Source organism: Mercenaria mercenaria, chromosome 14 (genome assembly GCF_021730395.1).
Source record: "Mercenaria mercenaria strain notata chromosome 14, MADL_Memer_1, whole genome shotgun sequence".
Lineage (NCBI taxonomy): Eukaryota > Metazoa > Mollusca > Bivalvia > Venerida > Veneridae > Mercenaria > Mercenaria mercenaria.
Genome location: NC_069374.1, coordinates 74,656,576 through 74,670,282, shown reverse-complemented (window position 1 = coordinate 74,670,282; position 13,707 = coordinate 74,656,576). Strand labels below are relative to the sequence as shown.

General features: G+C 40.2%; 1 protein-coding gene across 1 annotated transcript in view; it reads right to left on the bottom strand.

Moving 5' to 3' along the window:
* The window catches only part of LOC123526940 (prostamide/prostaglandin F synthase-like), a 46,179-nt gene that overhangs the window by 20,562 nt on the left and 11,910 nt on the right, over positions 1–13,707 (bottom strand). The window contains exon 4 of the mRNA XM_045306192.2: positions 4,240–4,303. Within this exon, the coding sequence (XP_045162127.2) occupies positions 4,240–4,303 (64 nt within the window). The remainder of the gene's footprint in view (positions 1–4,239; positions 4,304–13,707) is intronic.

Here is a 13,707-nt window from a genome sequence, read left to right as displayed (position 1 = left end):
TGATTTTTCCCAATTAGATTGATTTCTTGTGAAAGTTGAACTAAAACGATGCAAATAATCATAAAAAATCCGACTCTTATTATGGTTTATTCGCAGAATATTGTTGCCAACTCGAAGCGCGTTGTTTACATAAAATGGGTCACGGCATAGTACGGCATTTAGTATGACTTTCATCACGGTCGCTAACGCTTTTTCATGCGTCAAAATGAGTCAGAAACAAGAGCTGTCTCCGTAGGATGACACATGCCCCCGATGGCACTTTGAATGAATAGTTATGGCCGATGTTAGAGTTTAGGACCTTTGCCCTAAGGAGCTGGGTCTTGCACGTGACACATCGTCTTAGTGTGTCACACATTCATGCATAGTTATTTTAAAATCCATGCGTGAATGACAAAGATATGGACCGGACATGCCCATCAATGCACTATCATGAAAAATGATCTTTAACGTCTAAGTGTGACCTTGACCTTTGAGCTACGGACCTGGGTCTTGCGTGTGACATGTCGTCTTATTGTGGTACACATTCATGCCAAGTTATTTGAAAATCCATCCATCGATGACAAAGATATGGACCGGACACGCCCATCAATGCACTATCCTTTAACATCTAAGTGTGACCTTGACCTTTGAGCTACGGACCTGGGTCTTGCACACTGCACGTCACCTTACTGTGGTACACATTCATGCCAAGTTATTTGAAAATCCATCCATCGATGACAAAGATATGGACCGGACACACCCATCAATGCACTATCCTTTAACGTCTAAGTGTGACCTTGACCTTTGAGCTACGGACCTGGGTCTTGCGCACTGCACGTCGTCTTACTGTTGTACACATTCATGCCAAGTTATTTGAAAATCCATCCATCGATGACAAAGATATGGACCGGACACGCCCATCAATGCACTATCCTTTAACGTCTAAATGTGACCTTGACCTTTGAGCTACGGACCTGGGTCTTGCGCACTGCACGTCGTCTTACTGTGGTACACATTCATGCTAAGTTATTTGAAAATCCATCCATCGATGACAAAGATATGGACCGGACACGCAAAATTGCACAACCTAAAACGTCAAATATGACCTTACCTTTGGGGCATAATTCTTGCGCACTGCACGTCGTCTTACTGTGGTACACATTCATGCTAAGTTATTTGAAAATCCATCCATCGATGACAAAGATATGGACCGGACACGAAAATTGCGGACAGACCTACAGACAGACAGATGGTTCAAAAACTATATGCCTCCCTTTGGGGGCATAAAAAAATTGTTAGAAAATTACCTAAATTATCGAAAAATGTTGCATAATTCCAAATATTATCATAAGAAAATAAAACTTAAACACGCCATCGGTACTCTGGACATTCGAACATCTTTTGGTAAAGTTAAAGAGAAATTAAATTTAAATCAAACGTCAGAAAAGCAAAGTGATCTGTCTAAGAAATCTGAGTCCCCACAAAATGACCCTCAGAAGTCAAAAGAAGCTCATGGTGACCCTAAGCTATCTGAGCCATCAGATCCTGTGAAAATAACCTGTCTGTTCAACCTCAGTGCATATCTGAATGAAATAAATTTACCTTAAAATAAAACTTTTCAAAATGATTTCTTTATTAATTTAGGTTTGTTAATTTTTCCCAATTTTGAAGTTTATCGCGCTAAAAATTCCCAATTGAAAAGGCATGGGCTGTTGCCAAAAAAAGTAAAAAAATCACTGATATTGTATGAATTTCAGGATTATGCTGGGTGTTTATATGGGTTGCAGGCCCTACTTCAATATTGTATGAATTTCAGGATTATGCTGGGTGTGTATATGGGTTGCAGGCCCTATTTCACTATTGTATGGATTTCATAATTACACTGGATGTGTAAATGGGTTGCAGACCCTATTTCACTATTGTATGAATTTCAGGATTACACTGGGTGTGTATATGGATTGCAGGCCCTATTTCAATATTGTATGAATTTCAGGATTATGCTGGGAGTTTATATGGGTTGCAGGCCCTATTTCAATATTGTATGGATTTCAGGATTATGCTGGGAGTTTATATGGGTTGCAGGCCCTATTTCAATATTGTATGGATTTCAGGATTACACTGGGTGTTTATATGGATTGCAGGCCCGGATTGCAGGCCCTATTTCAATATTGTATGAATTTCAGGATTACACTGGGTGTTAATATGGGTTGCAGGCCCTATTTCAATATTGTATGGATTTCAGGATTACACTGGGTGTGTATATGGATTGCAGGCCCTATTTCAATATTGTATGGATTTCAGGATTACACTGGGTGTTTATATGGATTGCAGGCCCTATTTCAATATTGTATGAATTTCAGGATTACACTGGGTGTGTACATCTTTTTCAACAATTTTTCAATCAATTTTGGTTGCAGCAGTGAGCACAATGCCCAACTTTATAGAGTTGTCTCACTGCAGTATCAGGCCACAGACATCTGACATGATACCCCAGCATGTCACATTATACTCATACTGGGCTAACCAGTTCTAGAACTATCCTAAAACTGAGTGCCTTGCAAGGAAGCTACTAAAACCATTTTTCACATCTATCATATGACTAAGACAGGGAGTCCACGTAATTCATCATATATTGATATTATGATCAATATATACTGATTCATCAAAAGAAACACTTGGATCGTAAATATATAAACTCTGGCAAAAAGTAAAACAAGAGGGCCAAGATGACCCTAGGTCGCTCACCTGAGAAACACACCATAACAGTGTTGTAAACATGTTTGACCTAGTGATTTCATGGAAATAAATATTCTGACCAATTATCATTAAAACTGGAGCAAAAGTCTAGAGTATAAAAAAGTATTTTCTTTGATTAGACCTGTGACCTAATTTCTGACCCCTGAGCACGAGACCCATATTCGAACTTGACCTAGATTTCATCAAGACTATCATTCTGACCAAATTTCATGAAGATCAATTGAAAAATACAGCCTCTATCGCATACACAAGGTTTTTCTTTCATTTGACCTAGTGACCTACTTTTTGACCCAAGATGATCCATTTTCAAACTCGGCCTAGATTTCATTAAGGTTATCATTTTGGACTTAATTTCAAGAAGATCAATTGAAAAATACAGCCTCTATCGCATATACAAGCTTTTCTTTTGATTTGACCTAGTGACCTACTTTTTGAACCCAGAGGACCCATATTCGAATTTGACCTAGATTTCATCAAGGCAATCATTCTGACCAAAATTCATGAAGATTAATTGAAAAATACAGCCTCTATCGCATACACAAGGTTTTTCTTTGATTTGACCTAGTGACCTAGTTTTTGACCCCAGATGACCCGTTTTCGTACTCGGCCTAGATGTCATCAAGGTTATCATTCTGACCAAAATTCATGAAGATTAATGGAAAAATACAGCCTCTATCGCATACACAAGGTTTTTCTTTGATTTGACCTAGTGACCTAGTTTTTGACCCCAGATGACCCATTTTCCATATCAGCCTAAATTTCATCAAGGTAATCATTCTGACCAAAATTCACGAAGATTAATTGAAAAATACAGCCTCTATCGCATACACAAGGTTATTCTTTGATTTGACCTAGTGACCTAGTTTTTGATCCCAAATGACCCATTTTTGAACTCGGCCTTGATTTCATCAAGGTAATCATTCTGACCAAAATTCATGAAGATTAATTGAAAAATACAGCCTCTATCGCATACACAAGGTTTTACTTTGATTTGACCTAGTGACCTAGTTTTTGAACCCAGATGACCCACTTTCAAACTCGGCCTAGATTTCATCAAGGTAATTATTCTGACCAAATTTCATAAAGATCATTTGAAAAAAACAGTCTCTATCGCATACACAAGGTTTTTCTTTGATTTGACCTAGTGACCTAGTTTTTGACCCCAGATAACCCATTTTCGAACTCGGCCTAGGTTTCATCAAGGTTATCATTCTGACCAAAATTCATGAAGATTAATTGAAAAATACAGCCTCTTTCGCATACACAAGGTTTTTCTTTGATTTGACCTAGTGACCTAGTTTTTGACCCCAGATGACCCACTTTCAAACTCGGCCTAGATTTCATCAAGGTTATCATTCTGACCAATTTTCATGAAGATCAGTTGAAAAATACAGCCTCTATCGCATACACAAGCTAAATGTTGACAGACAGACGACGGACATTGAGCGATCAGAAAAACTCACCTAAAAAATAACATTAAATCTATCAATGTTAAGAACTCACCCTCTCGTTAAACTCCCTTGCTTTTTTCCCAAATATTGAAGGCAACACACTGAATATGTTCAACCTACAAAACACAAATACTGTAAAATCATTCCATTTTGTGGGCAAAAAGTGGTTTTGGTCAAAGATATTAATTTCATCTAATTTCAACTTTTAAACATAAATATAAATGTATATTCATAGAGGACTGTTTTTTATGGATTTTCTTGTTGGATCAATCCAAGAAAGTTAGTCCCCTACAAATATGAATGATTTTACTACAAACATGTATACTGTAAACCCTGTTTATAAAGACTAAGTGAGTGCCATTAGTGCAGTTGTTAAATGAAACAAGAAGTGGTTATGACCAGGTGTTCTCTAGGGTGGTCTACATCACAGGTTTTGACTCTTATGTGTGACAACAAACTGTAGGCTTTATATTTATTCTATGAATATTGTCACATTATGAATACAGTACAACCTCTCTAAAGCAAACAGGGAAGACTGGAATTATGTGTTTCTTGTACAAAGGTCCGTGCTCTGGAGGGACAAATTAAGGAGTTTGTTGCAACAGAGAGGCAAATACAGAGCTTGTTGCTTCAGAGGGGCAAAACATCTAGCTTGTGGTTTCACAGGTGGCAAATATAGAGCTTGTACTCAAGAGGGATAATTACAGAGCTTGCTGCTTCAGAGGGACAAATATAGAGCTTGTTGCTTTAGAGGGGCAAATACAGAGCTTGTTGCTTTAGAGGGGCAAATATAGAGCTTGTTGCTTCAGAGGGGCAAATACAGAGCTTGTTACTTCAGAGGGGCAAATATAGAGCTTGTTGCTTCAGAGGGACAAATACAGAGCTTGTTGCTTCAGAGGGGCAAATATAGAGCTTGTTGCTTCAGAGGGGCAAATATAGAGCTTGTTGCTTCAGAGGGGCAAATACAGAGCTTGTTGCTTTAGAGGGGCAAATATAGAGCTTGTTGCTCCAGAGGGGCAAATACAGAGCTTGTTGCTTCAGAGGGACAAATACAGAGCTTGTTGCTTCAGAGGGACAAATATAGTGCTTGTTGCTTCAGAGGGACAACTATAGAGCTTGTTGCAGAAGGGCAAATACAGAGCTTGTTGCTTTAGAGGGACAAATATAGAGCTTGTTGCTCCAGAGGGGCAAATACAGAGCTTGTTGCTTCAGAGGGACAAATATAGAGCTTGTTGCTTCAGAGGGACAAATATAGAGCTTGTTGCTTCAGAGGGACAAATACAGAGCGTTGCTCAGAGGACAAATTAGAGCTTGTGCTTCAGAGGGCAAATACAGAGCTTGTGCTTCAGGGCAAATAAGAGCTTGTTGCTCCAGAGGGGCAAATACAGAGCTTGTTGCTCAGAGGGGCAAATACAGAGCTTGTTGCTTCAGAGGGACAAATATAGAGCTTGTTGCTCCAGAGGGGCAAATACAGAGCTTGTTGCTTCAGAGGGACAAATATAGAGCTTGTTGCTCCAGAGGGGCAAATACAGAGCTTGTTGCTTCAGAGGGACAAATACAGAGCTTGTTGCTTCAGAGGGACAAATATAGAGCTTGCTGCTTCAGAGGGACAACTATAGAGCTTGTTGCAGAAGGGCAAATACAGAGCTTGTTGCTTTAGAGGGACAAATATAGAGCTTGTTGCTCCAGAGGGGCAAATACAGAGCTTGTTGCTTCAGAGGGACAAATATAGAGCTTGTTGCTTCAGAGGGACAAATATAGAGCTTGTTGCTTCAGACGGACAAATACAGAGCTTGTTGCTTCAGAGGGACAAATATAGAGCTTGTTGCTCCAGAGGGGCAAATACAGAGCTTGTTGCTTCAGAGGGGCAAATACAGAGCTTGTTGCTTCAGAGGGACAAATGTAGAGCTTGTTGCTCCAGAGGGGCAAATACAGAGCTTGTTGCTCCAGAGGGACAAATGTAGAGCTTGTTGCTTCAGAGGGGCAAATACAGAGCTTGCTGCTCCAGAGGGACAAATGTAGAGCTTGTTGCTTCAGAGGGGCAAATACAGAGCTTGCTGCTTCAGAGGGACAAATACAGAGCTTGTTGCTTCAGAGGGGCAAATACAGAGCTTGTTGCTCCAGAGGGGCAAATACAGAGCTTGTTGCTTCAGAGGGGCAAATACAGAGCTTGTTGCTTCTGAGGGGCAAATACAGAGCTTGTTGCTTCAGAGGGGCAAATACAGAGCTTGTTGCTTCAGAGGGGCAAACACAGAGCTTGTTGCTTCAGAGGGGCAAATACAGAGCTTGTTGCTTCAGAGGGGCAAACACAGAGCTTGTTGCTCCAGAGGGGCAAATACAGAGCTTGTTACTTCTGAGGGGCAAATACAGAGCTTGTTGCTCCAGAGGGACAAATACAGAGCTTGTTGCTTCTGAGGGGCAAATACAGAGCTTGTTGCTTCAGAGGGACAAATACAGAGCTTGTTGCTTCAGAGGGGCAATTACACAGCCTGTTGCTCCAGAGGGGCAAATACAGAGCTTGTTGCTTCTGAGGGGGCAAAAACAGAGCTTGCTGCTCCAGAGGGGCTAATACAGAGCTTGTTGCTTCAGAGTGGCAAATACAGAGCTTGTTGCTCCAGAGGGGCAAATACAGAGCTTGTTGCTTCAGAGGGGCAGATATAGAGCTTTTTGCTTCAGAGGGACAAATACAGAGCTTGTTGCTTCAGAGGGGCAAATACAGAGCTTGTTGCTCAAAAGGGACAAATGCCGAGCTTGTTGCTACAGATTGATAAATACAGAGCTTGTTGCTTCAGAGGGGCAAATATAGAGCTTGCTGCTTCAGTGGGGCAAATACAGAGCTTGTTGCTACAGATGAATAAATACATAGCTTGTTGCTTAAGAGGGCAAATACAGAGCTTGTTGCTTCAGATGGATAAATACAGAGCTTGTTGCTTCAGAGGGGGAAATACAGAGCTTGTTGCTTTAGAGGGGCAAATATAGAGCTTGTTGCTTCAGAGGGGCAAATACAGAACTTGCTGCTCCAGAGGGGCAAATACAGAGCTTGTTGCTACAGTGGGGCAAATACAGAGCTTGTTGCTACAGTGGGGCAAATACAGAGCTTGTTGCTACAGATGGACAAATATAGAGCTTGCTGCTTCAGTGGGGCAAATACAGAGCTTGTTGCTACAGATGGATAAATACAGAGCTTGTTGCTTCAGAGGGGCAAATACAGAGCTTGTTGCTACAGATGGATAAATACAGAGCTTGTTGCTTCAGAGGGGGAAATACAGAGCTTGTTGCTACAAAGGGGCAAATATAGAGCTTGCTGCTTCAGTGGGGCAAATACAGAGCTTGTTGATACAGATTAATAAATACAGAGCTTGTTGCTTAAGAGGGGCAAATACAGAGCTTGTTGCTACAGATGGATAAATACAGAGCTTGTTGCTTCAGAGGGGGAAATACAGAGCTTGTGGCTACAAAGGGGCAAATATAGAGCTTGCTGCTTCAGTGGGGCAAATACAGAGCTTGTTGATACAGATGAAGAAATACAGAGCTTGTTGCTTAAGAGGGGCAAATACAGAGCTTGTTGCTACAGATGGATAAATACAGAGCTTGTTGCTTCAGAGGGGGAAATACAGAGCTTGTTGCTACAAAGGGGCAAATATAGGGCTTGTTGCTTCAGAGGGGCAAATATAGAGCTTGTTGCTTCAGAGGGGCAAATACAGAGCTTGTTGCTTCAGAGGGACAAATACAGAGCTTGTTGCTTCAGAGGGGCTAATATATAGCTTGTTGCTTCAGAGGGACAAGTACAGAGCTTGTTGCTTCAGAGGGGCAAATACTGAGCTTGTTGCTTTAGAGGGGCAAATATAGAGCTTGTTGCTTCAGGGGAGCAAATCAAGAGTTTTTGTTGCTTCAGAGGGCCAAAAACAGTGCTTGTTGCTTCAGAGGGACAAATACAGAGCATGTTGCTTCAGAGGGACAAATACAGAGCTTGTTGCTTCAGAGGGGCAAATACAGAGCATGTTGCTTCAGAGGGACAAATACAGAGCTTGTTGCTACAAAGGGGCAAATATAGAGCTTGCTGCTTCAGTGGGGCAAATACAGAGCTTGTTGATACAGATGAATAAATACAGAGCTTGTTGCTTAAGAGGGGCAAATACAGAGCTTGTTGCTACAGATGGATAAATACAGAGCTTGTTGCTTCAGAGGGGGAAATACATAGCTTGTTGCTACAAAGGGGCAAATATAGAGCTTGTTGCTTCAGAGGGGCAAATATAGAGCTTGTTGCTTCAGAGGGGCAAATACAGAGCTTGTTGCTTCAGAGGGACAAATACAGAGCTTGTTGCTTCAGAGGGGCTAATACATAGCTTGTTGCTTCAGAGGGGCAAATATAGAGCTTGTTGCTTCAGAGGGACAAATACAGAGTTTGTTGCTTCAGAGGGACAAATACAGAGCTTGTTGCTTCAGAGGGACAAATATAGAGCTTGTTGCTTCAAAGGGACAAATATAGAGCTTGTTGCTTTAGAGGGGCAAATATAGAGCTTGTTGCTTCAGAGGGACAAATACAGAGTTTGTTGCTTCAGAGGGACAAATATAGAGCTTGTTGCTTCAGAGGGGCAAATATAGAGCTTGTTGCTTCAGAGGGACAAATACAGAGCTTGTTGCTTCAGAGGGGCAAATACAGAGCTTGTTGCTTCAGAGGGACAAATACTGAGCTTGTTGCTTCAGAGGGACAAATATAGAGCTTGTTGCTTCAGAGGGGCAAATACTGAGCTTGTTGCTTCAGAGGGGCAAATACAAAGCTTGTTGCTTCAGAGGGGCAAATACAGAGCTTGTTGCTTCAGAGGGACAAATATAGAGCTTGTTGCTTCAGAGGGGCAAATACTGAGCTTGTTGCTTCAGAGGGGCAAATACAGAGCTTGTTGCTTCAGAGGGACAAATATAGAGCTTGTTGCTTCAGAGGGACAAGTACAGAGTTTGTTGCTTCAGAGGGACAAATACAGAGCTTGTTGCTTCAGAGGGGCAAATATAGAGCTTGTTGCTTCAGAGGGACAAATATAGAGCTTGTTGCTTCAGAGGGGCAAATACAGAGCTTGTTGCTATGGAGGGGTGAACTAGAGAGCTTGTTGCTATGGAGGGGTGAACTACAGAGACTGATGCTCTGGAGGGGTGAACTACAGAGATTGTTGCTATGGAGGGGTGAACTACAGAGCTTGTTGCTATGGAGGGGTGAACTACAGAGACTGATGCTCTGGAGGGGTGAACTACAGAGATTGTTGCTATGGAGGGGCAAACTACCGAGCTTGTTGCTATGGAGGGGTGAACTATAGAGATTGATGCTATGGAGGGGTGAACTACAAAGATTGATGTTCTGGAGGGGTGAACTACAGAAGACCTTGCTCCAGAAAGGTGAACTACAGAGCTTGTTGCTATGGAGGGGTGAACTACAGAAGAATTTGCTCCAGAGGGGTGAACTACAGAGCTTGATGCTCTTGAGGGGTGAACTACAGAAGATGTTGCTCCAGAGGGGTGAACTACAGGAGACATTGCTCCAGAGGGGTGAACTCATTAAGAACTCTGTCATATGGGAAAGAAAATAGGGATGGCAACGAATAGCAATTTTGGTATTCGAATATTCGGTCAATCTTCCGAACGAATATTCAAATATTCGGTCATCAAATGATCAACAAATCTACTCAAACTCTTATGAATTTATCATACCATTAGCAGCGATCTGCATTAATTCTACTTTCGTTTACACCGGAAGTGATTCAGACATTGGTGAATTAAGACTGACTAATTGTTCTCATCGTGGTCATCTTTTTTAATATAAAATATTTGTTATTTGCCTTCATTTACGTATACTTTATATAGGTTTTACTTACTTTTACATGGATGTAGCCCTCCCGTAAGTAAGGTTCTTTTCACATATATTACATGTAGCAGACTTCATATCGGATGATCGCGTGCAATTCTTTAAAAAGACAGGCGGCATTGCTTGCATTCTGACAGTAGATTCACATAATAGCATGAACAATATTTTCAATTAAATGAGGTGTCGCACCTACCGAAAACAAGGCGATTTGTAACGGATTTACATTAATTGGGGACCAATAAAATCTCTAAAGGTAAGCAATTAACAGTACTTGCTACAGGGTATGATGTTATCACCATAGCGATGTACAAGCTCGGCACACTAATATACAAAGTGACATGTATGACAGCGACAGAAGCCATTTTCTCGCGTATATGAAAGCGAATTTTGGTAAATTAGATAGAAGAACATACTGGTTCTTTCATTTGGTTTTTATCTATTTATTATGATCTTATATTTTCCCGAATATTCGAATAGTGAAACAGTATTTGAATATTCGTTGCCATCCCTAAAAGAAAAGTTAAGATTTTGTATTGAGGTATTCCCTTCTCAGACACTTTATGTGGCATAGGTTTGACTGTATCTAATGAAATCAATATCATATTAACAGTTCATCTGATGTTAAGTACTGTAACCAAATGTCTTTATTATAGGATACATCCTAATATAGATTCAGTTTGTCTGAAAGGCGCAAACCACAAAATGTTGTGCTAGATTTGCTGCATTTTCTAAGCTTATGTTTGCCAGATATGTACTTGCCAATTTTATACACCAATATTTTCAGTATCAAATTCTACCTTCTACATAAGGAAGTGAAAGAAAGGTAACTCTTGGATACAACATTTATTATTAAGATAGTGATTATCTACCCTAGAGTCACAACCATACCAGTGAGTACAACAAACACATTATTCTAAGCTTTTCAGCGTGTAACTTTATATTAAAATCAAATACGAAATCTAAAATAAATCACTGATATACATAAACACATACTGGATGAACCAGGGTCATCAAGTTAAGCACTAAAAAGTAGTTTATGCATTATTGTATTACAATGTAACATTTATATTACAGCTTTCTTTAATCCTTAACTGAGGAAGCTATCCACCTGGCTTACGGAAGGTTGGTGGTTCTACCCAGTTGCCCGCTTGTGATGAAATAATGCACGGAGGGGCACCTGGGGTCTAGCTCTACCATCAAAGCTGGAAAGTTGCCATATGACCTATAATTGTGTCGGTGTGATGTTAAACCCAAGAAAATAAATAAATAAATCCTTATCATGCTAGACAGGATTGATTCTCCCTTTGCGACCAGTGTAGATCATGATTAGCCTTCATATCCGTGCGGTTGATCAAGATCTGCAATGTTTGCCATTCAGTCAGTAACTTTTTGGTAAGCACCACTTTTAATAATCAATAGTACTGTCCACATTGAAAGATCGACAAGTTCATTATAGAAATTCAGCAGGGATCGGGTTAAAATTTTAAAAAATCTCCATTAACTCATATCCTTGACTAACAAGAGTGCCAAACTGCCAAAATAAAAGCTTTTCACAGCAAATTTCTTTTGACTTTTAAAATACTCTACTTATTGTGCAAACTAGTACGGGTACTCAATTTTTGTAGTTTCAACCAGTTGGAGGACTATAATACCAGATCAACTACAACTGCTTCTTATCAAACTTAGCCAGAATGATTCGCTCATAACATTCTAGCTAAGTTTGGTAAACACTGGTTAAGAACAGTATTAGGTTTCATACTTTTAAGCAAATCAAGGGACATAACTCTTAGAGTGACTGGGACTGTCTGGCAGGTTACTGAACATACCTGAAATATCATGCCCACAAACATTGTTATCAAGTTTGGGGAACACTGGATAAGAATTACTAAAATCAGAATTGGGTAAACTGTCAATTTTTGTAATTTTTAGTAATCCAAGGGCCATAACTACACAGCCACTACGACAAAGTGGATGGTTATTGAACCTGACCAATATATCATACCTGTAAACATTGTGACCAAGTTTGGCAACCACTGGATAAGAACTGCTCAAATTACAAAGCGGACAATGTCAATTTTTGCGATTTTGAGTAATGCAAGGGCCATACATGTACCTCCAGACAGACTGGAGGATCCAGCTTGTTATCAGACTTGGCTGAGATTTTATGCTCATAAACATTATGCCCAAATTTGGTGAGCACAGGATAAGTAGTGCTTAAACTGGAGTGCAGACACTGTAAATTCTTGTGTCATAACTCCGAAGATTCTGGGATACCCCTGCTAGTTTTAAAACCTGAAGGACATTTTATACCAATACATAGTGTGACCAAGTTTAGTGAATACTGAATAAGAACTGCTTAAGTTAGAGAGCAAACAAGTGAATGAAGTATTGCCATGCAATACAAAGTCCCCTACTGGAAGGCACCTAATTTTCTCTACTGCAGTATAACATAATGAACTAATATCTGTCAATAATGTATAAATAATATTGTACTATATATACAATATGTTATAAACAAAACACTTGGATTAAAATTTGTATATATAAATCCTCTAGTTGTTTTCATATAGCATTTTTTTTGGCCAATTATCAAAAAGGTATCATATAAGTTATTTACAGAAAAAAACTCAACTCTTTACCAGGTAGAGATAGGTCAAATTACACCTAACAATTGGCTGTAACATGCATGTTGTACCACAGAAAACTGGTCTCGATTTTTCCCTACTGCCTGTAATAAGTAATTTACAATATAAGCTACTTATAGTAACAACAAAGGGACATAATTACATAAAAACAAGAGTACCTCATGGTGGTGAACATTTGTGCCAAGTTACATCAAAATCCCTTCATGCATAAAGAAGAAATGCTCCGGACAAAGTCATTCTTGTATCTGACCTTTGGCGTCTATGTGTGACCTTGACCTTCGACCTAGGGACCAGGTTCTTGCGCATGACACTCCGTCTCATAGTGGTGAACATTTGTGCCAAGTAATATTCAAATCCTGTTTTGCATGACAAAGTTATACACCAGATAGGAAAAATGGCACACTGATCTCCAAGTGTGACCTTGACCTTTAAGCTAGGGTTCTGGGTGTTGCACAAGACATGTTGTCTCATCATGGGGAACATTTATGCCAAGTAATATTAAAATCCCTTGATGGATGACAGAGTTCTGGACCGGACAGGAAAAAAACCCTTTTGACCTTTGACCTCCTATTGTGACATTGACCTTTGAGCTACGGGTCCGGGTTTTGTGCATGACATGTCGTCTCATCATGGGGAACATTTGTGCCAAGTAATATTAAAAAATCTTCATGGATGGCAGAGTTATGGCCTGGACAAGAAACAGTCCCTGTTCATGCCAAGTTAACATTTGACTGCCAAGTGTGTCCTTGACCTTTGAGCTAGGGGTCTGAAAGTTGTGCATGACACATCATCTAATTATTAGGTACATTTGTGCCAAGTAATATTAAAATCCCTTCATGGATGGCAGAGTTAAGGACCGGACAGAAAAAAAGCCCTGTTGACCTTTGACCTCCAATTGTGCCCTTGATCTTTAAGCCAGGGGTTCGGATTTTGGGCATGACACGTCGTCTCATCATGGGGAACATTTGTGCCAAGTAATAATAAAATCCCTTGACAAATGACAGAGTCATGGACCGGATAC